At 37.8% G+C, this 27538-nt stretch overlaps 2 protein-coding genes across 5 annotated transcripts in view; one reads left to right on the top strand and one right to left on the bottom strand.

Moving 5' to 3' along the window:
• Positions 1-4286: 4286 nt before the first annotated feature.
• Positions 4287-14745, top strand: LOC106875042 (uncharacterized). 4 transcript variants are annotated; one of them, XM_089362266.1, is made up of 2 exons: positions 4287-4769; positions 10920-14745. In XM_089362266.1, exon 2 carries the CDS (start codon positions 10938-10940, stop codon positions 12159-12161), a length of 1224 nt encoding a protein of 407 aa, XP_089218392.1. In that variant the 5' UTR covers positions 4287-4769; positions 10920-10937; the 3' UTR covers positions 12162-14745. The 4 variants fall into 4 exon arrangements, with proteins under 4 accessions (XP_089218392.1, XP_089218393.1, XP_089218395.1 ...); XM_089362267.1 differs by lacking the exon at positions 4287-4769 and adding an exon at positions 4991-5163; XM_089362269.1 differs by lacking the exon at positions 4287-4769 and adding an exon at positions 5396-5733.
• A 1747-nt stretch (positions 14746-16492) lies between these two features.
• LOC128249428 (uncharacterized) overlaps positions 16493-27538 on the bottom strand; it is a 49796-nt gene continuing 38750 nt past the window's right edge. The window contains exon 2 of the mRNA XM_089363326.1: positions 16493-18092. Within this exon, the coding sequence (XP_089219452.1) occupies positions 16632-18083 (1452 nt within the window). The 5' untranslated portion in view covers positions 18084-18092 and the 3' untranslated portion in view covers positions 16493-16631. The remainder of the gene's footprint in view (positions 18093-27538) is intronic.

Consider the following 27538-nt stretch of genomic DNA (forward strand, 5'->3'; position numbering starts at 1 on the left):
AAAATACAATTTTATCATTTTCAAAGAGCACTTAGCAACATCTAGCTAAGTGTTCTTTGTGTGTGAACGAACATCTGTGTGTGTGTGTGTGTGTCTGTGAGGAATTGTCTACTTGGGGAAAAAATGATCTAAGTATTTTAGTAATGTCTGAATGCCTAACATTGTATTATAGTGAATTGTATCCAAGTGGCTGATTTTGTAAATTGATAATGCATGTGTGTGTGTGTGTGCGTGTTTATGTGTGCTTGTGTGTGTGTGTGTAGGAACTGGTGTAGTGTGACAGGAAGTTCTCAACAAACCAAGTCCATGACCCAGATACAATTCATGCACACAAACACACAAGTGTATGAATGTGTGTGTGTGTGTGTGTGCATACATATATATGTACACATGCATGTATGAATATATATTTGTGTGTATATGTGTTTGTGTATATATATATATATATATATATATATATTTAGAGAGAGAGAGATACATACATAAATATCTGTGTGTGTATGTGTTTGTATATGTGTATTCATACACATATACAAACACACACAGTGTGTGTGTGTGTGTGTGTGCGCACAGATTTGTAATATATATATATGTTGCTAATGCTCCAGGGAACAGGGATGGATATTGCACATCCCTGAAAATATCTAGGACATTAGACTATATTTTTCAGAGGAAGGAAGAATATGCACCGTGTGTGTGTCTGTGCCTGCCTTTGTGTGTGTGGCTAAGCACCACCCCCACTCTCTCTCCCTCTCTGTTTGTGTGTGTCTGTGTCTGTGTGTGGTAGGAGTGCAAACCTTATCTAATATTACATAAATTTCATTTTATATCCAAATCACTTGTGGCTTCTCCTGGCTGGATTACAAGCTCACACATACACACACACACACACATACATACTCACTTGCATACACACACATCTATCTGTGTGTATGTGTGTGTATATATATATATAGTGAGAGCTGTGCAAGCCATGTACAGAGACGCTGTCAGTAAGGTGAGGGTTGGCAATGAGTACAGTGAAGTATTCCGGGTAGAGGTAGGGGTCCACCAACGTTCTGTCCTCAGCCTCCTCCTATTTATCATAGTCCTCCAGGCTATAACAGAGGAATTCAAGACAGGATGCCCCTGAGAACTCCTCTATGCTGATGACCTTGCACTAATTGTCGAGTCACTATCAGAACTAGAGGAGAAGTTTCAGGTGTGGAAGCAAGGACTAGAATCGAAGGGCGTTAGAGTCAACCTAGCTAAAACCAAAGTCCTAATAAGTAGGAAGGTAGACAAAACACAAACCCCTTCAGGTAGATAGCCCTGCTCGATCTGTAGAAAAAGCATAGGTAGAAACTCCATAAGATGTACTCAGTGTAAGCTATGGACACATAAGAGGTGCAGCAATATCAAAGGAAGGCTAACTAGCAAGATAGTTTTTGTATGTGGCAGATGCTCAGGAGCAATAAACACTGAACATGTGCAGAAAACAACCTTTGCCATACTCCAGGGAGAAAAACTAGAAGTAGTTGATAGCTTCCACTACCTAGGTGACCAAGTTTGTAACGGAGGAGGGTGCACTGAAAGTGTAGCTGCTAGAATAAAAATAGCCTGGGCAAAGTTTAGAGAGCTCTTACCTCTGCTGGTGACAAAGGGCCTCTCACTCAGAGTAAAAGGCAGACTGTATGACGCATGTGTATGAACAGTCATGCTTCATGGCAGTGAAACATGGGCCGTGACTGCTAAAGACATGCGTAGGCTCACAAGGAATGAAGCCAGTATGCTCTGATGGATGTGTAATGTCAGTGTGCATACTAGACAGAGTGTAAGTACCTTGAGAGAAAAGTTGAACCTATGAAGCATCAGTTGTGGTGTGCAAGAGAGACGATTGCGTTGGTATGGTCATGTGGCGAGAATGGATGATGATAGCTGTATGAAAAAGTGCCACACCCTAGCAGTTGAGGGAACCTGTGGAAGAGGTAGGCCCAGGAAGACCTGGGATGAGGTGGTGAGGCAAGACCTTCGAACATTGGGCCTCACCGAGGCGATGACTTCTGACCGAGACCTTTGGAAATATGGTGTGCGTGAGAAGACCCGGCAAGCCAAGTGAGACTTAAATGCAAGGCCTCTGCCAAGGATGTAGCCAGCCCAATTATGCATTCCTTTCCTTCATTGGACACTAAACTCTGCTTGCAAAGACCTGTTGAGGCAAGTGAAATCGAAATCGAACTAAATTCGACGACTGGCACCCATGCCAACGCCGTCTCCTTCATTGGACATGAAACTCGGCTTCCGAAGACCTGTTGGGGTAAGCGAAAGCAAAATCATGATGGCACCTGTGCCCAGCGTCGCCTTTCTGGCACTTGTGCCGGTGGCATGTGTAAGGACTTTCGAGTGAGATCGTTGCCAGTGTTGCTGGACTGGCTCTTGTGCAGGTGGCACATAAAATACACCATTTTGATCGTGGCCGTTGCCAGTACTGCCTGACTAGCCTTCGTGCTGGTGGCACGTAAAAGCACCCACTACACTCTCTGAGTGGTTGGCGTTAGGAAGGGCATCCAGCTGTAGAAACTCTGCCAAATCAGATTGGAGCCTGGTGTAGCCATCTGGTTTCACCAGTCCTCAGTCAGAAAGGTGACGCTGGGCACAGGTGCCATCCCAATTTCGCTTTCGTATATAAATATAATTCTAATTTTCATGTTGAGATTCTTTTAGTTCAGTAATATATCTTTCTAGAGATTTTTTTTTGGGGGGGGTGTCTATTTATTTCAGCTCTTTGTTCTTATTTTGTGAAGAAACCTAACTTCAAGTAACTTTTCACAGATCAATTTTTAAACACTATTTTCTAAGTCTAAGAAAGGTAAGTAGGGGGTGCAATATTGAATTTTATGCCTCCACAAAATTTTAGGGGATGCAAGTGCACCCGCTGTGCCTCCTGTTCCTGAGCCCTTCTATATATATATTATTATAAAATCTGGTAATTATTCATATATTAATTAATATCGATTAATTATCAGGAGGCCAGCACATCTAAAGAAACAAAGAGATTCAGAAATATTATCTGCAATCTCAGGGGATTAAGGTACATTTTAAAAAAATAACGTCGACCACTAAGGTGGACAATTAATGCGCTAGAAATAGATCACATCTTGTGTCTATTAAGACCTAAATTGTTCCCAACATGAAATATAGCAGCATACCAAAACGTAAGCGGGCAAGACATTTAAAATCACCTAAAAAAGCATTCTTAAACAGGAACCGGTTTCGGATTTAACAAATTCTTACCATTTCTCTATTCCTCTTCAGCCTGATTTGTAATGTAACCGCAATCATCAGAATCGTACAGAGAGTTGCCCACCGCCATATATACATATATATATATATATATATATATATATATATATATATAAAAGCATAGGAGTGGCTCTGTGGTAAGTAGCTTGCTTATGAACAACATGGTTCCGGGTTCAGTCCCACCTTGGACAATTGTCTTCTACTATAGCCTCGGGCCGACCAATGCCTTGTGAGTGGATTTGGTAGACGGAAACTCAAAGAAGCCTATTGTATATATATATATATATATATATATATATATGTGTGTGTATGTTTGTGCGTCTGTGTTTGTCTCCCCCCCTCCCAACGTCGCCTGACAACAGATGCTGGTGTGTTTACGTCCCCGTAACTTAGCGGTTCGGCAAAAGAGACCGATAGAATAAGTACTAGGCTTACAAAGAATAAGTCCTGGGGTCGATTTGCTCGACTAAATGCGGTGCTCCAGCATGGCCACAGTCAAATGAGTGAAACAAGTAAAAAAGTAAAGAGTATATATCTTCACCATGCTGGACAGTGGAACTCTACAAGTTTTTTTTTTTTTTTCCATTCTCTCTCTGTTTATTTTTTCTTTCTCCTTTCTGTCGAAGAGCGTAGGCTCGAAACGTAAAAGACTTTTTCATTTTTCCCGAGCGTCAAACTAATACACTTTCTTGGTGTTCATACACTTGTCTTCGTCTTTTGTTTTTCCATAAATTTCAACTATATATGTGTTTGTGTGTGTGTGTGCGTGCATATATATATATATATATATATATATATATATATATATATATATATATATATATATATATATATAAAATTTACTGTGAAACATAGATATTAAAATTATACACGCACGCACACCCATATACACATCACACACACAAACATACGTTCGAGTGTCTGTGTGTATATATATATATATATATATATACGAATACAGCCTTGTACTCCAAAGAACACGAGATAGTTGCCATGGGGAAATATTTGACAGGGGAAACTACTTTTCGCTAAACACCGATGAATGGTCTTAACATTAAGCTTCTAACAAAGAGAGTGAGAGAAGAAACTTACACTGCTCTCTCTCTCTCTCTCTTTTTTTTTTCACATTATTAATCTTATTTATTTATTTATTTCCAAAGCTCAATGTGAACTTTTCTCATCGGAAGGGTCACCTACCTGTTGTTTGCTAATTAATTCCTCACACACTGTTGCCATTTGTGTTTATATATTTTTCTATGTATGTGTATATATATATATACATTTATATATCGATAACGTTATATCAGTGCTCTTTTAAACACTCCCTTTGAATTCGTCTATGTCGATGTCTCGTCGAAGACCAGCGACACTTGGTCCCCTTATTCTGGAAATAACCCAAGACAGTTCATGACATGTTTTCACCACTGACTGCATTAGTTCATTATTGAACTGCTATACTCACATTTTTACCTGTGTGTCGTCTCCGGGTATGTTTTTTTTTTCCTCCTCCTTCATCATTTCTTGTGTGCATGCATACACAAATACACAAACTAGCTCTACATAAACATACATAATCTGTCACACACACAATCACATATACACATGCATTCATATTTATACACACACACACGTATGTATGTATATATATATATATAAGTTAGATGACACGGTTTTCATTTATTTTGTTTATATATTTATTGATTAGTCTTATAAAGTAGGAAGGGCAGAGCCGTTGGGTCCCCCGGGGGCCTCCTGGACTTGTGGTTGGTCGAGGTTGTGACGGTTTAATACCAAGTTGGAAATTGTAGGTTAGTAGTTTGTAGGAAGACGAGGACAGAGGCGGGTTCCATCAAAGAAGCAGATGTATGAAGGAATGACTTGGTAAGTCTTTTAGTACGGATTCTATTAAGTCAGATTTAGAGCCTGTCCGCCATGTTGGATTTATGGTCAAAAAAAGGGGGGGGGATAATGAGGGTATTTTAAAAGATTATTATTAAAGAAATTCCGGCTATTCTTTAGGAAATATAAATGCCAAATACTTTGTAGTCTTCTTCTAAAATAAAACTAAGTTCTGTTACTATTTCAAAACGGATAAAAGAAATGAAAAATTCTTGTCAACGTGCAAATGACCCTTTAAGATTATTATTATTTTAGTTCTGATGTTCCCGTTTGGAGAGAAAAATCTTCGCATGTTTGGGAAATGAAGAAAGGATATTCGCCGATCGTAGGGATGACCTTGTTGCTTGAGTTAACTGTGTTGTCTCGGTGGACAAATCACTTCACGGAGAAACGGACAGCACCGTAGTAGACAGGATCCTTTTTTAATGTCTCGTCCTCTCCCCCCACCTGCTTCCACCGTCTCTTTTCCTATTCCGTTCATCTTCTGCTGACATGCACAAAAACCGTTCCGAGACGAAGGGCGTATGACATGTTTTAGAGGTGAAACAACTGGTAACATAAACTAAATTCAGATATATTCATATTTGGAGTTTAAATGGAAGCAAGTGGTGGTGGTAGTGGAGGGGACTGTGTTTTATATATATTTTAATCTTGTAAATAGGCGACAGAGATAAGATTAAGGTCGTTAGCAAAATATATTAACCTGATTAGAACCGAAGCTAAAAATCGACGGGATTTATATAACCGGTGAAAACCCCCCCATGTGCGTATGCATGTGAGTGAATGTTTGTCAGGGAGATTATGAACCGCTATCTTTTAGCATAAATCCTCAGGTAATTACTTAATTTTTTGCTCTGATGTCCTTGAGAAAAGGTATTGAATCCGCTATTTTTACCCTCTTACAGCTGAGACATTAACTTTAAATTCGATTCGTTTTGCCCTTGTTACTTAGCCATTTTGACGGAATCGCTTCAATTCGTCAATTGTATAAATTATTAGCCATTTGGAGTGCTTGTGGTGACAGTGGAGGTGATGGTGATTGTGGTAGATCAGGCGGTATATAACATCGTGACATCTATGAAACACAGAAAAATCATGTTTTCTCTCGATGCATTTAACAACGTCGAACAAATTGCTGAATCAGACAATATTTCATATAAATATAAACTAATAGCGATCTTAACATATTTGTCGGTTGTTTTATAGCTTTTGATCGAGACAGAATTTTAAAGAATTATTATTATTATTTTTTTTTTGTCTTCGAAAAGTTGCCGAAATGCGATGAGAGGAATAAAGGTAAAAAGTACGTGTTCGATAACTGATTAGATGCGGTATGAATTAGCACCATCACCTCGTAGTTATCGGAGTTCAAATCATTTCTAAACACGTTGTTTGCCTGAGGGTGACACAGTTCTGTGTTCTTCATTTCACACAGCTGTCAGGAAAGAATATTGTTATTTGCGTGTCCTATCCTCGGAAAGATCTATGTCAGTGGGTGCTAAGCTCAATTCAACGTCCAGTTTTTACCACATTGAGTACCTTTAGCAGGGTCTGAGGAATAACACCCTCACTGTCTCCCACTTTTCTCGGACTCTCTGAAAAAGATCGTGCGCGTTACCTTTCCATGTCTGATAAGGCCATAAAAAAAAGTTAGTTAGGCATCAGCCCTTGGGTCTCTAGAAGAAATTGGCATAAAAAAAATTATATATTTACATCAGTTTAATATTTCTTCCCAGAACTTTTGATAACTAGCTGCCAAGGTAGACTTTGATTCTGTGGAACAAAATCGTCGGATTATGTTTTTAAAGTGTTCACATTTAAATTAAAACCAGCCATTATAAGTTTATGTAAAAACCTTTCGTGTACAAAAATACCAACCTAATAACGATAAAGTTTTTATTTATTTGTTAGTCGCAGCTACACCCATTCACCCTTCTATAATATTGGGTCGCCAAGTATTTTCTCTCTAGTAAGGTACCTGCATTTGTACCTCTGTCATACTTTAACCTCTCAATACCCGACATAATGCTACTACCCCATCTCAAATATTGTTTAGTCATGGGGAAACAACTTCTCCTGCTCCTTTTTCTGTTTTGCAAATAACTTGGTAACTTTGCTAGTACCATTTGCATTTGCGCAAAAAAGGGCATCCACTATACACTCTTCAGTGGTTGGCATTAGAAAGGGCATCCGGCCATAGAAACCATACCAATGCTGACATTGGAGCTTAGCACAGTCCTATAGCTTGCTGGATCCTGTCAGACTGTCCAAACCATTCCAGTATGGAAAATGGACAATAAATGAATATGAAGATTATTATTATTATTGTGCCAGTGGCACGTAAAAAGCACCCACTACACTCTCGGAGTGGTTGGCGTTAGGAAGGGCATCCAGCTGTAGAAACTCTGCCAAATCAGATTGGAGCCTGGTGCAGCCATCTGGTTCACCAGTCCCCAGTCAAATCGTCCAACCCATGCTAGCATGGAAAGCGGATGTTAAATGATGATGATCATGATTCAAGCCGAGTCAGAAATAAGAGGGCAGTGTTTATGACTCTTTTCCTTTTCAGGGCCTCTGAAACAGTTAAGGTTATTATCTTCATCTTCACCCTGTCTATCATATAGGTGTGCTTGTCTGTACAGGTGTGTTGAGATGCATCTCTCTCTATAATAAAAAGTAACTTACCCATTCAATAAAATAAGCACACTAAATTGAAATACATAGCAGGGTCAGGTGGTGCCCCAGCATGACCACAGTCCAGTCCAATAAGTGAAAGGATGAAAACTATACTTGGACTGAAGGGCTGGCCTGAACACTTGAAACTGCTAAAGGTTCACAAGGGTCAGGTACTGGTGTTAAACTAAGCAATAGCAATGTCTGCTATCCAAGCCCTCCATTGGGCTTCCACATAGTTTTCTTTCTACTAATGGCAGTGTGAGGAGTCAAGTGGCCAGATGTTAGGGGTGATGTGCTCGCAGAAATTGTCTGACAGATCCATGACTGGGTTCTCCTGCTTGTGTGGCATGGTGCAGAATCCTGTTGCCAGACATAGGGTCTTTCAGCACCCACCCTTTTGACCCAGGGCAGCACTACCTCCTCCAGACACTTGATGTAAACCTCTGTGTTGAGTCTGAGGCCATGTGGAAAAATGAATGGAGGCATAACATTGCTATCACTAGTGATCACTCCAAACACCATGATGTTGACTGGATGTTTGATGTTTATCACTCTCGGTACATGTTTTGGAGACACAGCAAGCCAATGGTTGTTTTGTGTGTTCACCATCTGATCCTGGCAGAAATTTTTCTTGTCTGAGAAAAACCAAAACATGTTCAGTTGGAGGGGATGTTTGAGTTTGTTCAAAAGCTTCATAGCACGGTCTTTCATCTTGTCCTTGATGGCTTGGGATAAAAATTGGCCCTTTTTCATCTTGTATGAGGAATACTGAAGGTACACGTGTCTGTGGAGTACTCAGCTACTTGCATGTTAATTTCACGAGCAGGCTGTTCTGTTGATCAGATTAACTAGAACCCTCATCGTCGTAACTGATGGAGTACCAGAAGTGCATGCACATTCTAGAATTCTTTAATGTTTTGTAGAAGTGCTCTCTCAGATGGAGTAGTACCTCATTGTGTATCTCATGTGACATGTGATAATTTATGCTATTAAACAATTTGGATCTTTTTTAAAACGGGGGCCACATTTTTCATTAATGTTTTACGTAGTGTTTTTGGTACCGAAAGACTTTCAAACTTCGTATACTTATCTATTTTGTGTTATAGAACAGAAAAAGATTTTTGTATCCGAATTTATTTCATGTAAAAAATTGTCTTATTTCGATAATTTCAACCAATCACTGACAAGTATTCAGTTGTTTACATTTACTCCTTTGGCTCATTAAACGATGTAAAGCGTATTTAATCTCCATACCTTCGTTTTATTTGCTTTTTTCATTTTAAATTTGCTTTAATCCTAACCCTAACTCTAACCCTAACCCTAACCCTAGGGTTAGGGTTAGAGTTAGGGTTAGGGTTAGAGTTAGGGTTAGGGTTAATTGTTTCAGAATCGTTTGTTTATGTAGTCGGCACTTAATGTATATCGGCTGAATGGACGTCAGTGATTGGTTGAAATTACAGAAATACGACAACTTTAACATGGAATAATTTATGGATTTCTTTTTTTTTTAAGAAGACTAAGAGAAAAAGATGTTTTATATGACACCTTCTACCAGTGTTCCAAGTTTCAAAGTGTTTCGTTAATGAAAAATGTGGCCCCCGTTTTAAAAAAGATCCTCAATTTGTCTAGTTTAATGCTATTGTTATAAACAATATACGTACAGTGTCTGGCAGAATCAGTAGAGCATCAATCATAGTGTCTTGCAGTGTAATTCATTTACCCATGTTCTTCTTCCATTCCAAGTTCAAACCCTTTCCAGATTGCATTTGCTTTTCATTCTTTGAGGTAAAAAAAAAAAATAAGCATTGGTCAAGTACTGATGATGATGATGACCACTGTCCAATGGCTGAAGGCAATGAAAGAATCACTCATAAATCTACAATACTTGCACACACACATGCATCGATCCATCCATCTATATATCTAATTGTCTATCTAATCCTGAACACACACATCCCTCTATACACTCTGTTAGCAGGAATTTCGATGGCTTCATTGAATGTTCTACATCCAGTTACATTTGGAAATGTTTGTTGTAAAATTATGAGATGAAATAAACATTAGAGGTGATTTGTCTCATACAGTTAACTGCAGGTATTGCAAGCTCCTTTTCTGAATCCATCGCAATCCTTGGGGGTCACAAGCATTTTGTCCCTTAGCCTGTATGCTTAACCTGAATGGGGCACAAGGACTCGATCTTCACCTGAAGGGTCCCGTCTGTGGGCTCTTGTCAATCACAGCCCCCCTCAAGCTGCCATGCTTATCTCTTTGGTGGCTTTCTTTGGGTTCCAGACCAATCTTTTGCAGGAAATAACACACCAATCTAGCTGGAAAGCCATGACAGCTGACTTCAATAACGAATGAGATTGTGTGCCATTCCTTGGCAAGTGCCTCATCCGCCAACTGTTTTGAATATTTGTTAGTTTTGACTGATGTAAATAGTGTAAAACATATGACAGATATAGATATGGTTGTATAATTTTTTACTTATGTTTCTTATTTCTTTACTGCCCACAAGGGGCTACACAGAGAGGGGACAAACAAATTAAGTTAATTATATCGACTCCAGTGCATAACTGGTACTTATTTAATCAACCCCGAAAGGATGAAAGGCAAAGTCGACCTCGGCGGAATTTGAACTCAGAACGTAGCAGCAGACGAAATACAGCTAACGTTTCTGCCAGCTCGCTCGCCTTTTTTACTTATGTTTCTGGGTTTCATACCACCTTAAGAAAGTGTCTTTTGTAGCTTTGGATTGGTGGGTGGAATTTAGTTAATAGAAACTGTATGGAAGCTGTTTGTGTGTGTGTGTGTCTCGGTGATTTATGTGTGTGAGATATTTGATAAATCCAGGTTTCCAAATGAAAATTACTCGAGGTTTTATGAGTTATGCAGATTATATCTTTTTCACCCTCACCAATTTGGGGAACCAGTAATTGACTAGTTGGAAACTTACACTCAATGCCACTGTTGTTCATGAAAATGTGATTTAATATGAAGAAAAATATAATAGATGATAGTTTCTATGGCTGGCCACTAAATATGAGTTTTTACCTTTTCAGAAAACAAACCTGTGAAAGATGTCTATGATGGAGCAAGCTGCAGATGGAGATGTAATGTCTTCTCAGACAACTTCTAATTCTGAAGCATCCGCGGAAGGGAATTTTACAGAGAGTGAAAAAAGTAGTGTAAAAAATATGAACGAGACTTCGTCAGCTGGAGATGTGGATAAAGAGACAACTGCGATGACTGAAGTTATGGATCCTCTCACTTGTACTGTTTGTAAAAAATCTTTCAATGATTCTGCCCTCTTGCAAAAACACATTAAAACACATTCAGTAAAGAAACCATTTGAGTGTGGCATCTGCTCAAAAGCATATGCTAAGTTTTCACAATTAAAGCTTCATACAAGATCACACACTGGCGAGAAACCATACAAGTGTGATTATTGCTGTAAATGTTTTGCCTGCAGTTCAGATCTGCGCATCCACACCAGAACACACACTGGCGAAAAGCCGTATGAATGTGGTTACTGCCATCAAACTTTCTCAACCTCTACGAATTTAAAAACTCATATTAGGCGACACACGGGAGAAAGACCTTTCCAATGCGATGTATGTGGCATCGCATTTACAACTTCATCTTCACTAAAGATCCACACACGCATTCACACTGGCGTGAAGCCATTCACCTGTTCAATCTGTCAGAAGATGTTTTCTGATGGTTCTCATTTACAACGTCATTTACGGACTCACACATCGGAGAAACCTTTTCGTTGTGTCATCTGCGAAAAGAGTTTCTCTACCAGCACACACCTGAAACATCATATTTGGACTCATACAGATCAGAAACCGTTCATGTGTGACATGTGCGACAAATCCTTCCCAGACAATTTCCAATTGAAACGTCACATTCAGACACATTCAAACGAAAGACCATATCAGTGTTCGGTCTGTCTGAAATCTTTCTCTACCAGTACCAACCTCCGACGTCACGAGTGGACACACACTACCGAGAGGCCCTACATATGTGATATCTGTGGTAAATCTTTCTCCACTAACTGTAATTTGTTACGCCATACTAAAATACACTCTGACCAAATTCTATCAAATATTAATGTGAAGCAAAGCTCAGCTGCTCCTAGCGAGGACAGCAAAGAGACGGCTGAGGTGAAGGTGGAGGAGAAAGTAGAGTGTTCCATCGATTTGCCACCCACAGGTTCTGAAGATGTTACATCTGATCCACAGGATATATCTGCTGCATTAACAGAAGACTCTCCACTGCTGAAAATTTACTATTGGTAAACATCATGGTGACTTTTTTTTTTTTTTTTTTTTTTTTTTTTGTAAAATACTGAATCCAGCTCATCAAATTACACAGTGAAGTGCTCTGCCTAACCCCTCCATCCCACCACAGTTGGTATACTGTGCAATAGAGAATCAAACAGAGTTTGTAATGGTCACAAATCTATACCAAGGTATTTCTGTTACATCTCTGTTATTAAGAATATCCATTGGCATCCAACCTAACTTCGTGTGTTGTGCAACAATGTTACATAACACTTTGTCACTTCTCTCTCTCTCTCTCTCTCTCTCTCTGCATATATAAAAAGATATATAGATATATCTATTTGGAAATGAAAACTTGTATGAATGCAAATTTCTCATTGTATAGAACTAATTTTCCCAGTGTAGCATGAAAACTGATCTGGCCAAATTTAAAAAAAAGATTAAATACGTGTATGTTGAGAAATACTTCTTTTTTTTCTTTTTTTTTGTATGTCAGAAATTTTTTTTTTCTCATGTCAGAAATACTTTTTTTTTTTTCCTCAGAATTATGATGAAATTTTCTTATGAGAACGGGTGAATAATTAAAACGAAGTACTAGTGTAAATCTTACTGCTATACAATAGTATTACATCTCACTAATGTGCAGTGTTACAATCCTGCTGCAACTCTGTTACAACACTACCTCATGACCATACAGTATTAGAATTCTCTCTAGCTGCCATACACTGTAACCCTCCCTTCCAAGAGAGCATTTATATGGTTGCTTGATCTACTAGAAATAGCAACCAAATCTCCCTCAAATTACACCCTACCATTTTAAGTAAGGAAAGCACATTAAATACAGTCTTATGTACTTCTAAAAAGATGTGATAGTAACACCTGAAATGGTTTTTTTGTTATAGGTCAGCTTGATCCAGGGGCTAAGCATTTACAACCCCTTACTACTGTAATATAATACCCCTGTTCTATTATTTCTTTTTTTTTTTTTTTAATAATTTCTATTGACAAACCATTTGGATAACATGTCTTAATTAACAACAATAAGGAAGCCATATCTTTTATATTTTAAATACAAATGACTATAGTGACTTCTCTCTCCATGACTGGATAGAGCAATTTATGCCATCTAAGACTGTTTATAGGGACCTAAGTTAAGGCGCTACAATGAGTTCAATCCCTGTTATATCCATCATACGGTATCTTTATACTAGAAACATTACTCTGATCAATGCTGGTTGACTGCCTACATCAAAAAACAAAAAAAAGATATGCTCCAGTCCTGCATTAAACTGGGATGGTTAGTGATAGAAAAGCTATCCCAGCTGGTTATAATTCATATGGAGGTAGCTACATTGGCAAACATCCAATGGGAAATGAGAAAATGGATATAAGCTTTTTTTTTTTTTTTTGTTAAATATATTCAATTTGATACTCTCTCTCTCTTGAGTCCCAGCTCTGTGAATATATGATTTATACTATTAACTCTGGTATGTCTTGTTGAAATATTCTATGCAGCTTATGATGCTTTTCCCCTCCTCACCAAGGTCTTGACTGAAATGAAAATGCGACATGGAAGCAATCTTGACAAATTTCCTTTTTTTTTTTTTTTTTTAACTTTATTTCAATCATCACAGTCGAATATTTTGTTAATGTAAGTGAGAACGGAACAGATTGTCTTTGTAATTCAAGGAGTACTAGTTTTATCTAATATTATTGTTATTTTATTTATTTTTGTTACGTAAGTTCTATTGGTAGCAACCAACCTATGGGAAAAAAATATGCAAAACTATAAAATATTTCAAAACAAAAAAAAAAGGCAATCTCCGGTTTGTGTATTCATTAATGTATATATTAGATTTATTTGGGGCAATGCTCACAAACCTGAAATAAACAGGAAGGCACCGATTAAAAGCTATCATTTATAAAAATTGTTAAACGATAATCTAGAATGAAGAATTGTTTCGATATTTTAGTAACATTTTCTTGAATTATGTCATGTGTTACGTCCCTTTAGGCAAGGTACACTACTCTTCATGTCTTGAAAAAAGTAACAAACCCAAACAACTCATCTTTCTGTAAACATGGATATATGGCAATTTTTGGACTGTGTAAAATTATCCAACTCATAAAATTACATACGAAAGGAAAAAGAAAAAAAAAAGAGAGGTGTATCAAGAAGAAATTTTAAAAAGTTGTTAAAATCCTAACATTTCTATTTATCAATGGTTTGACCTATACACGGAGTAAAAGGATCTGGTCAAAATTTGGAAGGATGCAGAAAAATATCTGAATAAATTTCAATGACTCACCATTTTGTCTTTTCTCTTTCAGCATTTGCATTTCTGTCTTTATCTTTTCTATGAGTGAAAGAACCAATTCCGTAGCTTTTTTCTGCTGGAAAAGAAAAATTTGATGTACATGCATGTATGACTATAGACATAAATGTATATAGATGGATACACATACTTGTAGCAATATATATAGCTCCTGTGTTTTTGTTTTTTTTTAATGTGGAATTCGTGCAAACCATGTATTGTGTTATTAACCAGATGTACAATAAAGCTATGTAATGTTTTATATATTACATACTAATTGATAATGTTTTTTTGTAAATTTTATTTTGATTAATATGAATATATACTCTTTTACTCTTTTACTTGTTTCAGCCATTTTAACTGTGGCCATGCTGGAGCACCGCCTTTAGTCGAGCAAATCGACCCTAGGACTTATTCTTTGGAAGCCTAGTACTTATTCTATCGGTCTCTTTTGCCAAACCGCTAAGTTATGGGGACGTAAACACACCACCATCGGTTGTCAAGCGATAGTGGGGGGACAAACACAGACACACGTACATATATATATATATATATATCATCATCATCATCATCATCATCGTTTAACGTCCGCTTTCCATGCTCGCATGGGTTGGACGATTTGACTGAGGACTGGTGCAACCGGATGGCTACACCAGGCTCCAATCTAATTTGGCAGAGTTTCTACAGCTGGATGCCCTTCCTAACGCCAACCACTCAGAGAGTGTAGTGGGTGCTTTTATGTGTCACCCGCACGAAAACGGTCACGCTCAGGATGGTACATCTTATGTGCCACCCGCACAAGAGCCAGTCCAGGGGCACTGGCAACGATCTCACTTGGCTTGCCGGGTCTTCTCATGCACAGCACATTTCCAAAGGTCTCGGTCAGTAGTCATCGCCTCGGTGAGGCCCAATGTTCGAAGGTCTTGCCTCACCACCTCAGCCCAGGTCTTCCTGAGCCTACCTCTTCCACGGGTTCCCTCAACTGTTAGGGTGTGGCACTTTTTCACGCAGCTATCCTAATTCATTCTCACCACATGTCCAAACCAGCGCAATCGTCTCTCTTGCACACCACTACTGACGCTTCTTATGTTCAGCTTTTCTCTCAAGATACTTACACTCTGACGGGTATGCACATTTACATTACACATCCAGCGGAGCATACTGGCTTCATTCCTTGCGAGCTTACGCATGTCCTCAGCAGTCACAGCCCATGTTTCACTGCCATGTAGCATGGCTGTTCGTACACATGCGTCATACAGTCTGCCTTTTACCCTGAGTGAGAGTCCCTTTGTCACCAGCAGAGGTAAGAGCTCTCTAAACTTGGCCCAGGCTATTCTTATTCTAGCGGTTACACTTTCAGCGCACCCACCCCCACTTCTAACTTGGTCACCCAGATAGCGGAAGCTATCAACTACCTCTAGTTTTTCTCCCTGGAATGAGATAGAAGTTGTTTCCTGTTTGTCTACAGTGTTTATTGCACCTGAACATCTGCCACATACAAAAACTAACTTTGTAGTTAATCTACCTTTGATATTGCTGCACCTCTTATGTGTCCATAGCTTGCACTGGGTACATCTTATAGAGTTACTACCTACTCCTTTACTGCATACTGAGCAGGGCCATCTACCTGAAGGGGTTTGTGTTTTATCTACCTTCCTACTTATTAGGATTTTGGTTTTTGCTAGGTTGACTCTAAGGCCCTTCGATTCTAGTCCTTGCTTCCACACCTTAAACTTCTCCTCTAGTTCTGATAGTGACTGCGCAATTAGTGCAAGGTCATCAGCATAGAGGAGCTCCCAGGGGCAACCTGTCTTGAATTCCTCTGTGATCGCCTAGCAGCAGAAATATAACAAAAGACTGTTACTCTGAGTTTCACGTTCCCGTTCATCGGACAGTTTTGTTAGAAATGGGAACGTGAAACTCAGAGTAACAGCTTTTTGTTATGTTTCTGCTGCTATTAAATAAAGCATATTACTCTACCTCTGGTATTTGAGTACTCTTTTTTCCACCTTGTTGCACATTTCATGTGCTTACTCCAGTATATATATATATATATATATATATATATATACATACATGTATCAGCTGGGACCCTCATCGTCGTAACCGACGGAGTGCTCCTATAGGCCTAAGTTCAAATCTTACTGGAATCAGCTGTACCTTTTTATCTCTAGTCGTATGAATGAAATAACCGATAGTACACCTCTTCCCTACTCTCCAAAAACGACTTCATACTTAAGCAAGAAATAAGAAAATTATCTATGTTTACCTCTTCAGTTTTCTTTGTATCATCGTTCATCCTTCTTACTCTCCTCTGAATGTTTCTTTTCACTGGAGATGAGTTGTACTCAAAGATATTTATTGGTATATCCTGCTCTTTGAATGTAGCTGACGGGAAATCAAATACTGATGCATCTTCTGGTTTCTTGCTATTTACGGTGTCTTTTGATTTAGACACAGAATCACATTTTTTCACAGACCTGCCAACTTTTGTATTTTTCTGCTTCAAAGCAAAACAAGGATGCTGTTTAGTTGTTGCTTCCACTTGAGGTTGGTCATGTATTTCGTCACCTAAGGATGGATGAGTTTCACGACCAATTGGAAATGTCCAAGATTTCTTGGGTTTTTGTTTATTTATGTTAGAATTTGACTTATTTTTGCTGTGTTGAAAATTGGGTTTATTGCTGAGAGAATTACCATTATTATTAATCTGTGATCGTCTTGGATCAACAAATTTACTGGTTGTATTTTTAATGTCTTGTTTTGGTTTGGTTGATTGATTTCTTTTTGGATTTAGCTTATTAAATGCCTTGCCATTCACAGTTCCACTTTTACTATTATCATCACAATTCATTTCTTTTGTCAGCTTACCCGAATCAATTGCCTTGCCACTTATCATGCAGCCATTTCTACTCTCCGGCTGGTTCAACAACTGATTGTCTCCAGACTTACAGTTTCTATTTTTGTCTGGGACGTTGTTACTATTTGATGGCTGCTGTGAAACTATCATATCCAGATTATCATATGCTTGGCTCATACAGCTGTTTGTCTCACACCAACTTTGATCATCATCTTCCAAACCTGAAGCAAAAATCTTCATTGTTTCTGACTGAATAAGTTTTTGCTCCTTTGTAAAGCCATCCAGAGGTGTTTGCCCATTTTGTCTTTGGAAATTGTCTCCTTTTTGTCCTTCAGAACTAAAAGCTAAGTTTTTCCCAGAGAATGTAGTCTTTTTGTTTTTATTCTGCACAGGTATTTCACTGAACTTTTTACCTTTGGCTGTTTTATCAGAGTGATTGTTGAGAAGCTCATTTGAAGAGCTTAGCTGATTTTTATTATTTCTTTCTATTTGGATTTGGGTTCTCCTTGGAAATTTATATTTGGGAACCTTGGGTGACAAAGTGACATTCTTTTTAGATTTCCTCTTCTTCATCACTGGTGATACATCATTTCGCAGATTGATGCTGTAAACCCGAGACCCTGCATTTCTTGCTGCTGCTTCAGAAGACACTCCATTTCCAGAACTGCTTGTTTTTTGAGTTGATAAATTAAATGTACGTTGGCCCACGTCACATATCAGTATTCTCTTTTTCGAAGATTTCAGAATTGTCTTTCTTGACATTGTCCACTTCTTGAAGCCATAAATAGAGATAAAAGAATATTATTTTCCAGCACCATATTTCATGGCATATAAGACACTTTTCTAACAAATTTTTTTTTTTTTAAATCACTTTAGGTCCTATATATGAAGTAGATTTAATGCTCTAAAAACTATTGTGCTGGAATATGTCCTACTGAAATCAGAGTGCATCTAATATGTTTCTGTGCCTATTATTTCATCAAGTATGGTGTATATTTTCATATAATCTCCCTTAAATACAAACTTATTACTGGTTTAAATATGCTTGTGGCACACTTGAACCGGTAAGGCCTTTCATTGTATTTTGTCATAGAGAAAAGTTCTTGCTGTAGACAGATTGGTGTAGATACACCAAGTCAGTTCATATGGTGTGTTTAGTCCTGTCTGTCCACAGTGAGAAATTCCCTCCATGATAAAATAATGGCTTTGTTACACATTTGAATATGCCTCAAATATATTTGAACTTGTAACAAGTTTGTATTCATACACATCACTGCTTAATGCTTTATTCTGTACAATGTGGTAAGTAGCTTGCTTACCAACCACATGGTTCCGGGTTCAGTCCCACTGTGTGGCACCTTGTGCAAGTGTCTTCTACTATAGCATCGGGCCGACCAAAACCTTGTGAGTGGATTTGGTGAACGGAAACTGAAAGAAGCCCGCCGTATATATATATATATATATATATGTTTGTGTGTCTGTGTTTGTGCCCCCACCATCGCTTGACAACTGATGCTGGTGTGTTTACGTCCCCGTAACTTAGCGGTTCGGCAAAAAGAGACCAATAGAATAAGTACTAGGCTTACAAAGAATAAGTCCTGGGGTCGATTTTCTTGACTAAAGGCAGTGCTCCAGCATGGCCACAGTCAAATGACTGAAACAAGTAAAAGAGTAAGAGTATACACATCACTGCCTTGTGCTTTATTCTGTACAATATCTCCTAATACATAGACATGTTAGTACACTACTAGGAACATTGAATCCATTCCTTCAAGAGACAAAGAATGGTTCCCTATTGTTTTCTCTAACCCCTGTAGGAAGATTTAAGCTCAAGACAGTAAGGTAATAAAACGGCAAACAGGTCCCATCACATTGTAATATTAAACTGTGAAAGTTGTCTCTATTTGCCAAGTAAACTGACTCATGCAGAGTTGAGTATCTTTGCCAGACTACAATACAATGATTATAATGGGCCACAAGCCATCAATCTTTCAGCCAGCAGAGATTCCTTTTCAAATGAAAGCCATATTAGTAATTATACAATGTGTATCTTTCTGAAAATAACAATTCTAAAAGTATTCAGAAACTTTCTGGCATTGTTGATAGCTGTGATAAGAATGGAAGTCTATTGTTCTTAGTGGTTGTTGGAATGTGATTTGAGGGATATCCAACCGTCGTTTCTAGCTGGTCAAGCAATCAGGTGTAGATTTTTTCAATTCATTGTGAGATTTTTGGTCCCAGTGACTGCAGAAAAGGGATTCTAAAGAGACATTGTCTTGAGGAAGAAAGACAAGATCTAGTGGCTAGGGCAGAGTTTGTGGGGTGTACACAATATGGGAGTCAAGAAGATAAGTTACCATAGCATCATTTTTTTTTGAGAATTCATATTTAAAAAAAAAAAAAGATTATGACCTCGATGTTGGATTAACATAGCCTTAAGCTTAAAATCGAACAGATTTACCATTAGATAAATCTGTTTGATTTTTTTAATTTTACATAATCTGAGTTCAAACTTGTGAAAGCTAAGTTGGTTTTTGTATTTTATATTTTATTTTTAATTTAATTTGATATGAAGGGATTGATTATAGTAAGAACGAGTCAGGGTATACTGCCTGAGTGGAAGTGGTATTAAAGAAGCTAGTTCCAAGAGAGATAGGCTACTATAGTGTTTTGCAAAATAATATAAGAAAGAATAGTGATGTCATCATCATCATCATCATCTTTTTAAATGGCTCTCATGATTTGACCACAATTTAATTGTTTCAATTTCAATACAAAATTTCTGATGGAGTCACTTGCCAAACAAGCATAACACCAAAATCGATTTAAATCTTTCTCTTCATAATTCAATAGTGTGCTTTGACAATTCTTTCATTCATTGAAATTTACAGAATTGTATAATTTTTCTCTCAACTAATGAAAAGATAAAATAACTGATAAGCTATATATTTCACAACATACAGTAAAATAAATTTTGTTGTATGTTGGGAGGTTCATTATGCCAATAAACACACACACTGATTCTCTTTTACTACTTTTATTATTATTAGTCATTGGTTAACCATTTAACCAATTAACTAATTAATTGTCTGATTAGTCATTCAGTGTCAATGATGGCACATGGCTCAGTTGTTAGAACATCAGACTTACAATCATGAGGTAGTGAGTTCAATACACGGACGGGGCTGTGAGTTGAGCGTTAGCAACCAATAAAATAAGTACCAGGCTTCAAAAAAAGTCCTGGCGTTGATTTGTTTTGACTAAAACTCTTGAAGCTGGTGGCCCAGCACAGCTGCAGTCAATTGACTGAAACAAGTAAAAAAAGAATTAGCAACTTTTAAAGAATAGGGGAGAGAATTTTTAAAAAAAACATTTTTTTCTTAATTCCTTAAAATTATCTCCCTTGTTTGCTGTTGAGATTTTCGTTTTCCTTTCCCCATAAATTGGAGGCAAATTTGGGTTTACTGAAAATTGTTTTGAATACATCATTCAGTACATCACCACCAATCCTTGTATAGAACTGTGCACTTCACAGTTCCAGTGATACTGTGTTTGGCTGTTGTGTGCATGCTCACATGTCTCCAAGACAGGAAGCTTCATGCAGTGTTGGTGAAAGGCAGTTTTTCTTTTTGACTCTGCATGTGTTGTGCTTAAAAACGTGTTTATATTCTTGCATGTGATAAAGTGTAGAATTAGATTATTATCCTGCTTCCCGCTTCAGTGTTGCTGCAAGGATTTGAAAAATAGGGCACATTTTCCCCACTTATTTTGTGATTTGGGAGGATTTTTGAAAAACGAGGGGGTATTTGTGGCAGTGTTCAGTGAACAATTTAAACACATTACCTGGCAGTGGCTTAAACACAAACCGATCAAGTTTATGTATAAATATTCTTGTTATACACTTGTTTCCTTTTACATAATATTAAAACAATGGCTACTCTTTTATTCTTTTACTTGTTTCAGTCTTTTGACTGCAGCCATGCTGGAGCACCGCCTTTAGTCGAACAAATCGACCCCAGGACTTATTCTTTGGAAGCCTAGTACTTATTCTACCGGTCTCTTTTTGCCGAACCGCTAAGTTATGGGGATGTAAACACACCAACATCGGCTGTCAAGCAATGTTGGGGGAGACAAACGCAGACACACAAACATATACACACACACATATATATACATATACATATATGCGACGGGCTTCTTTGAGTTTCCGTCTACCAAATCCACTCACAAGGCTTTGGTCGGCCCGAGGCTATAGTAAAAGACACTTGCCCAAGGTGCCACTCAGTGGGACTGAACCTGGAACCATGTGGTTGGTAAGCAAGCTACTTACCACACAGCCACTCCTGCGCCTAAAAATTTTCTGAAGCAGCACCCCCCACTAATTTTATCTACAAGCCGCCACTAATCACCACCTGCCTAGATTGCATTTACAGGTGGTTATGTGTAGAAGGATTAAAGCATTGAACAAAATACTTGGTACTTTTATGTTTTACCGTGTTATTAGTATACAAGTCAAAATTTTCAGATCAAAATTTATAACCCCCAAAATTAGGTCAACTTATATACCAGGATGACTTTTGAGGACCAAAAACTCCATCTGAAATGCAACAGGATTTGGAGAGATAGTGATAATGTTTGAATGGTTAGATTATATGTTTGCACTATGTTGACCTGTATGCTAGAAAATATGTTAAGTGCAAATGTTAAGGAGGTCATAGAGGTTTAATAAAATAAAGTTCCAGTCCAGTACTGAAGTTGACATAACTGATTCTGGTGGATCCCTGGCTTCTTCAGGCAATGAGACTACATACGAGAATCCCAAACAGACCTTGCACTTAACCCAGCCAGGATCAGCCTAAATATGCCACCTGTTTTATGTTCTAACCAGCTAGATCCAGCCTATTACACCTACCCTTCAATGCCATTCTAGAAATATACTATAACATCATTAAAATTTCAAAGCACCAACTTTAGTCGAACAAATCAACCACAGGATTTATTCTTTGTAAACCTAGTACTTATTCTATCGGTCTCTTTTGCTGAACCGCTAAGTTACAGGGATGTAAACACACCAACATTGGTTGTCAAGCGATGTTCGTGGTGTACAAACACAGACATACAAACATGTACATATATATATATATATATATATATATATATATATATATCATCATCATCATCATCGTTTAACATCCGCTTTCCATGCTAGCATGGGTTGGATGATTTGACTGAGGACTGGTGAAACCAGATGGCTACACCAGGCTCCAATCTGATTTGGCAGAGTTTCTACAGCTATGCCCTTCCTGACGCCATATATATGTGTGTATATATATATGATGGGCTTCTTTCAGTTTCCATCTACCAAATCCACTCACAAGGCTTTGATCAACCTGGGGCTATAGTAGAAGACACTTGCCCACGGTGCCACGCAATGGGGCTGAACCCGGAACCATGTGGTTAGTAAGCAAGCTATTTATCACACAGCCACTCCTGCACCTACTTACACTCCTGTACACATGTTAATTAAAAGGTTAATAAATGTTAATTTTTTTCTGGTCATTCTGGAAGTCAATAAAATAGTTAATTTCATACGCATATTATGTATATAAGTTATTCAGAGGAATAACATGGAGGTATATTCTAGAGAGAATCTCTTTCTGAAGGAGAAAAAAAAAATTGGAAAGTGATTAATGCAGGTTATGGAAGATGAGATATGATAAAGTGTAACAAGAGGAGAAGACGTGAGTGAGCCTGAATGATAAAGGCACCATCAGCTAAAATATGGCTGACGTTTAGAATTTAAAAGCAATTCTTGCACTTATTTTAAGCACAGAATTTTATTTTGAGTTCATTCTTCTTTTTTTTTTTGAAAGTTTTGGCATAAAGGCGTTTAAAGATTTCCAATTATTAAGCTATTAATACAATTTGCATATTGAACATTATACAATTAAATAGAGTATATGTGTGTACATGTTTGTGTCTATGTGTGTTTATATAGAATGTATTTACATATATATATATATATAAAGATATATATATATACACACACACATTATGTATGTACATACATACATACATACCTATCTCTCTCTCTCTCTCTCTCTATCTATCTATCTATCTATAAAAGGAGCACTCCGTCGGTTACGACAACGAGGGTCCCAGCTGATCCAATCAACAGAACAGCCTGCTCATGAAATTAACATGCAAGTGGCTGAACAATCCACAGACATGTGTACTCCTATTGTGGCTTAGTGGTTAGGACATTCGACCCACGATTGTAAGGTCATAAGTTCAATTCCCAGTGATGCATTGTCGCATTGTGTCCTTAAGCAAGACACTTTATTTCACTTTGCCAAATGAATATGCCTATCACTTCTTGCATATCTACTTCCTTCTAGTGTACCTATCTCTTCCCAACACCTACATCTGACACAAACATTTGTGACAACATATATATTACTATCATTCTCTAACCACTGTAAAACAGCTACAGTATACTGTTCCTAATGACGAATTGTATCAGATAAATAAAATCTGTAAGAAATAGCTTTTTGCTTTCTGTTAACTCATTTAGTTCATATCACCACTGTTCCACGAAGTCTTAACTCTTTTGCTATAAATACTAATAACCACTGAATCTGCTGCATCTTTCAGTAACATATACCTGTTACATAAGTAACATTATACAATGTCACATACTTAATGGTATGTGTGCTATACAAATGCTTTCAGGTTGTAGTTTTCATCCAGGGAAAGTTCATTTCAAAATGTAGTGTCTTAAAAAAAACACAGTATACTTCAAAGCCAAGTGAAATGAATCACTCTGGAGGTGATCGAGAATAAGATGGATATTGATATTTCGCTGTTACTTTAGCTCATCAGTGTTTTGTCCCCAGGATGAATTCTAATCACTGGCCTGAAGTATGTACAGATAGTGCAAAATCTATCAACTGATGTGCAATAGAATTGCACAAGGAAAACAAAATTCAAATTTTGAGTTAGAAACAGTTCTATGAAACCATTTAACAATACAAATACATTATGTGTTCATCCTATATATCATCATCATCATCATTTCACGTCTGCTTTCCATGTTGGCATGGGTTGACAGTTTGACTGGAACTGGTAAGCCAGAGAGCTGCACCAAGTTCCAGTCTGATTTGGAGTGGTTTCTATGGCTGGATGCCCTAACTAACATCAACTACTCCCAGAGCGTAATGGGTGCTTTTTACGTGCCACCGGCACAGGTGCCTTTTACATGGTACCGGCAACAGCAACTACTATGATTTCATACGTGCCATTTACATAACACTGGCAACAGCCATGACTACGATTTCACTTGGCTCAATATATATATATATATATATATATATATATATATATATATATATATATATATATATATATATATATATATAAACATACACACACACACACACACTCACACACACACACACACACACACACACACACACATGTATATAAATATATATATTTATACTTAAGTATATATGTTGTCAAATATACACATATAAATATGGATATATATGCATTTGCATCAGCTGATGTTCGTTTTTCCATGCTGACATGGGTTGGACGATACACACACACACACACACTCACGCACACTCTCACACACACACACACTCACGCACACTCTCACACACACACACATTCACGCACACTCTCACACACACAGACACACACTCTTTCTCTCTCACACACACATACACACACACATATATGCACATGTATGTAAAATAAGGAAAAGACGTGTGAGAGTGAAAGAAACCTACATTTCCATATTTCCATGAAATGCTACACATTCCAAACCTATCTTTAAACCAACATTACTACACAGAGCAGAATCAGTAGTTGAAACGATGTCCAAAAAAATCCACCCCGTTTCAGTAGAGTACCCCAATTTATTTGGTTGGATTGAGCCAATCATCATTGGATGATGAAAAACGATATTCCTTCAGCAAACCAGCTGTGCTTACTGGCAACAGCATAGCAACAGCAACTGGATACCAAACAAACTGCCTGTGTATGCGTTTGTATGTGTGTGTGTGTTTGTGTGTGTATGGTAGTTTGCTGTCTCTAGCTATGTGTGTCTGTTAGTGTATGACTATATGTGTCTGTGGGCTTCTCCATCAAGGCATCTGTGTATGTTTTGTGATTTATCACTGTATAACTATGCATGCGTTTGCTTGATTTATGGCCAGTATGTGTGTGTATGTGTGTGTGTGTGTGTGTGTGTGTGTACGTGAGTATGTAAGTTCTTTGAGTTCATGTCTATGTGCACGTAATCCTTAACATGAGAATATGTTTTACATGTTTAGTGATATGTGCGTACTAATATTACTGTTTTAATGAGAGAGAGGTGGAAGGGATGTGCGTGTGTGTGTGTGTGTGTGTTATTGTAAGGAAAAGATCGACAGTAACTTCTAAATTTCATCTCTGCTGCCTTTGTTGGATTGTCTGACCAACAAAGGCGAAGCTTTAAAGTTACTGATACATCAAATACCCCCTTGTCAGTTCCACGTACTTCTCGAAATTTTTGCTCACTGTTCCCAGGGCTCCGACAATTATTGGTGCTACTGCTACCTTTATCATCGACCACAACTGCTTAACTTCCCAAGCTACCCTGTCATATCTCGCAGCTTTTCTTTCTTCCTTATCGCATACCTTATTGTCAGCTGGGCATGCTATGTCTATGATCCAGAATAGTTCGTTTTCTTTCTCAATTAACACTATGTCTGGCTTCCTATTCTCTATCTCATGGTCGCACTGAATCATAAAATTCTATAGGATCTTTGCATTTCCATTTTCGACAATGCCTTCGGGTTTGTGGTCGTACCAATTTTTTTCTCTGCCAAGTCCATAGTTGTCGCAAAGTGTCCAATGGACAAACCTTGCTATATTGTCGTGGGGGTCTCTTATATTCCTTCTGGGCTAGTGGCGTACATTGGCTGGTAATATGCCATTCGGTTTCCCCGTTTTGTCCACAGATTCTGCATTTATCACTTTCTGATGTGTTGTCCATTCTGTATTTTATGTAGTTTGTTCTTAGTGCTTGCTCTTCGGCAGCACAGATTAGAGCCTCCGTTTCCGGTATTAAATCACTTTTAGTCATCCATAGCCATCTTTTTTCTCTGTCTGTTTTATCTTCAACATCCCTATTATTATTAATATTATTATTATTATTATTCCACCAAGATCGACTTTGCTTTTCATCCTTTTGGGGTCGATGAAATAAGTACCAGTTATGCACTGGGTTGATATAATCAACTAGCGCCTTTCCTCTAGAATTTTTAAGGCCTTGGGCCTAGAGTAGAAATAATAATTATTATTAAGGAAACGAGTGGGTAGAATTGTTAGCAGGCTTTATTATTATTAGGCAGCAAAGTGGCAGAGTTGCTAGAGCAATTCTAGGCAGAATGCCTTCTGTTTGCCCTTTCATTCTCACACTCACACACACACACACACACACACACACACACACACACATACACATGTATATGTATATGTGTATGTATATATATATATATATATACATATACACACACACACATACATATATGTACATGTGTGTGTATGTATGTGTATATAAGGGAGAATATACAAATAATAACAACAGACGAGGACAGGTGGTGTAAATAACAAAAGGATATATTAGTATGTGTATATAAGCATATATGTGTGTGTGTGTATATATATGCATATATATATATGCATATATATATATATATATATATATATATATATATATATATATATATATGCATATGTGTGTGTGTGTGTATATCTCACCTATGTTATAAATTCTTTCTAACACTTGGAAGATACCCTTGAAGTAGTTAACAGATTCTGTAACCTAGGTAACCTAATTAGCAATAAGGATGGTTGTTCTCAAAGCATAGTAACCAGATTAAGGAATTCTGTCTTTGAATGAATGTCAGAGTTTTATGATATTTGCGTACGAGGAGTGATGTTGTAGGATTACAAAGCATGGACACTGCATGTAGGAGATGTGCAGAGGATGAAAGGAAATTAAATGAGTAAGTTGCATGTGAGTAAGAAGTTTGCATTGCAGCCGTGTAGTCTCAGGTTCAATCTCACTACATAGCACCTTGGGCAAGTGTTTTCTACAATAGTGCTGGGCCAGCCGATGTCTTGTGTGTTTGTGAGTTTATTCGGTAGAAGGAAACTGTGTG

The sequence above is a fragment of the Octopus bimaculoides genome, chromosome 14, assembly GCF_046866305.1.
Source record: "Octopus bimaculoides isolate indiv1 chromosome 14, ASM4686630v1, whole genome shotgun sequence".
NCBI classification, from domain to species: domain Eukaryota; kingdom Metazoa; phylum Mollusca; class Cephalopoda; order Octopoda; family Octopodidae; genus Octopus; species Octopus bimaculoides.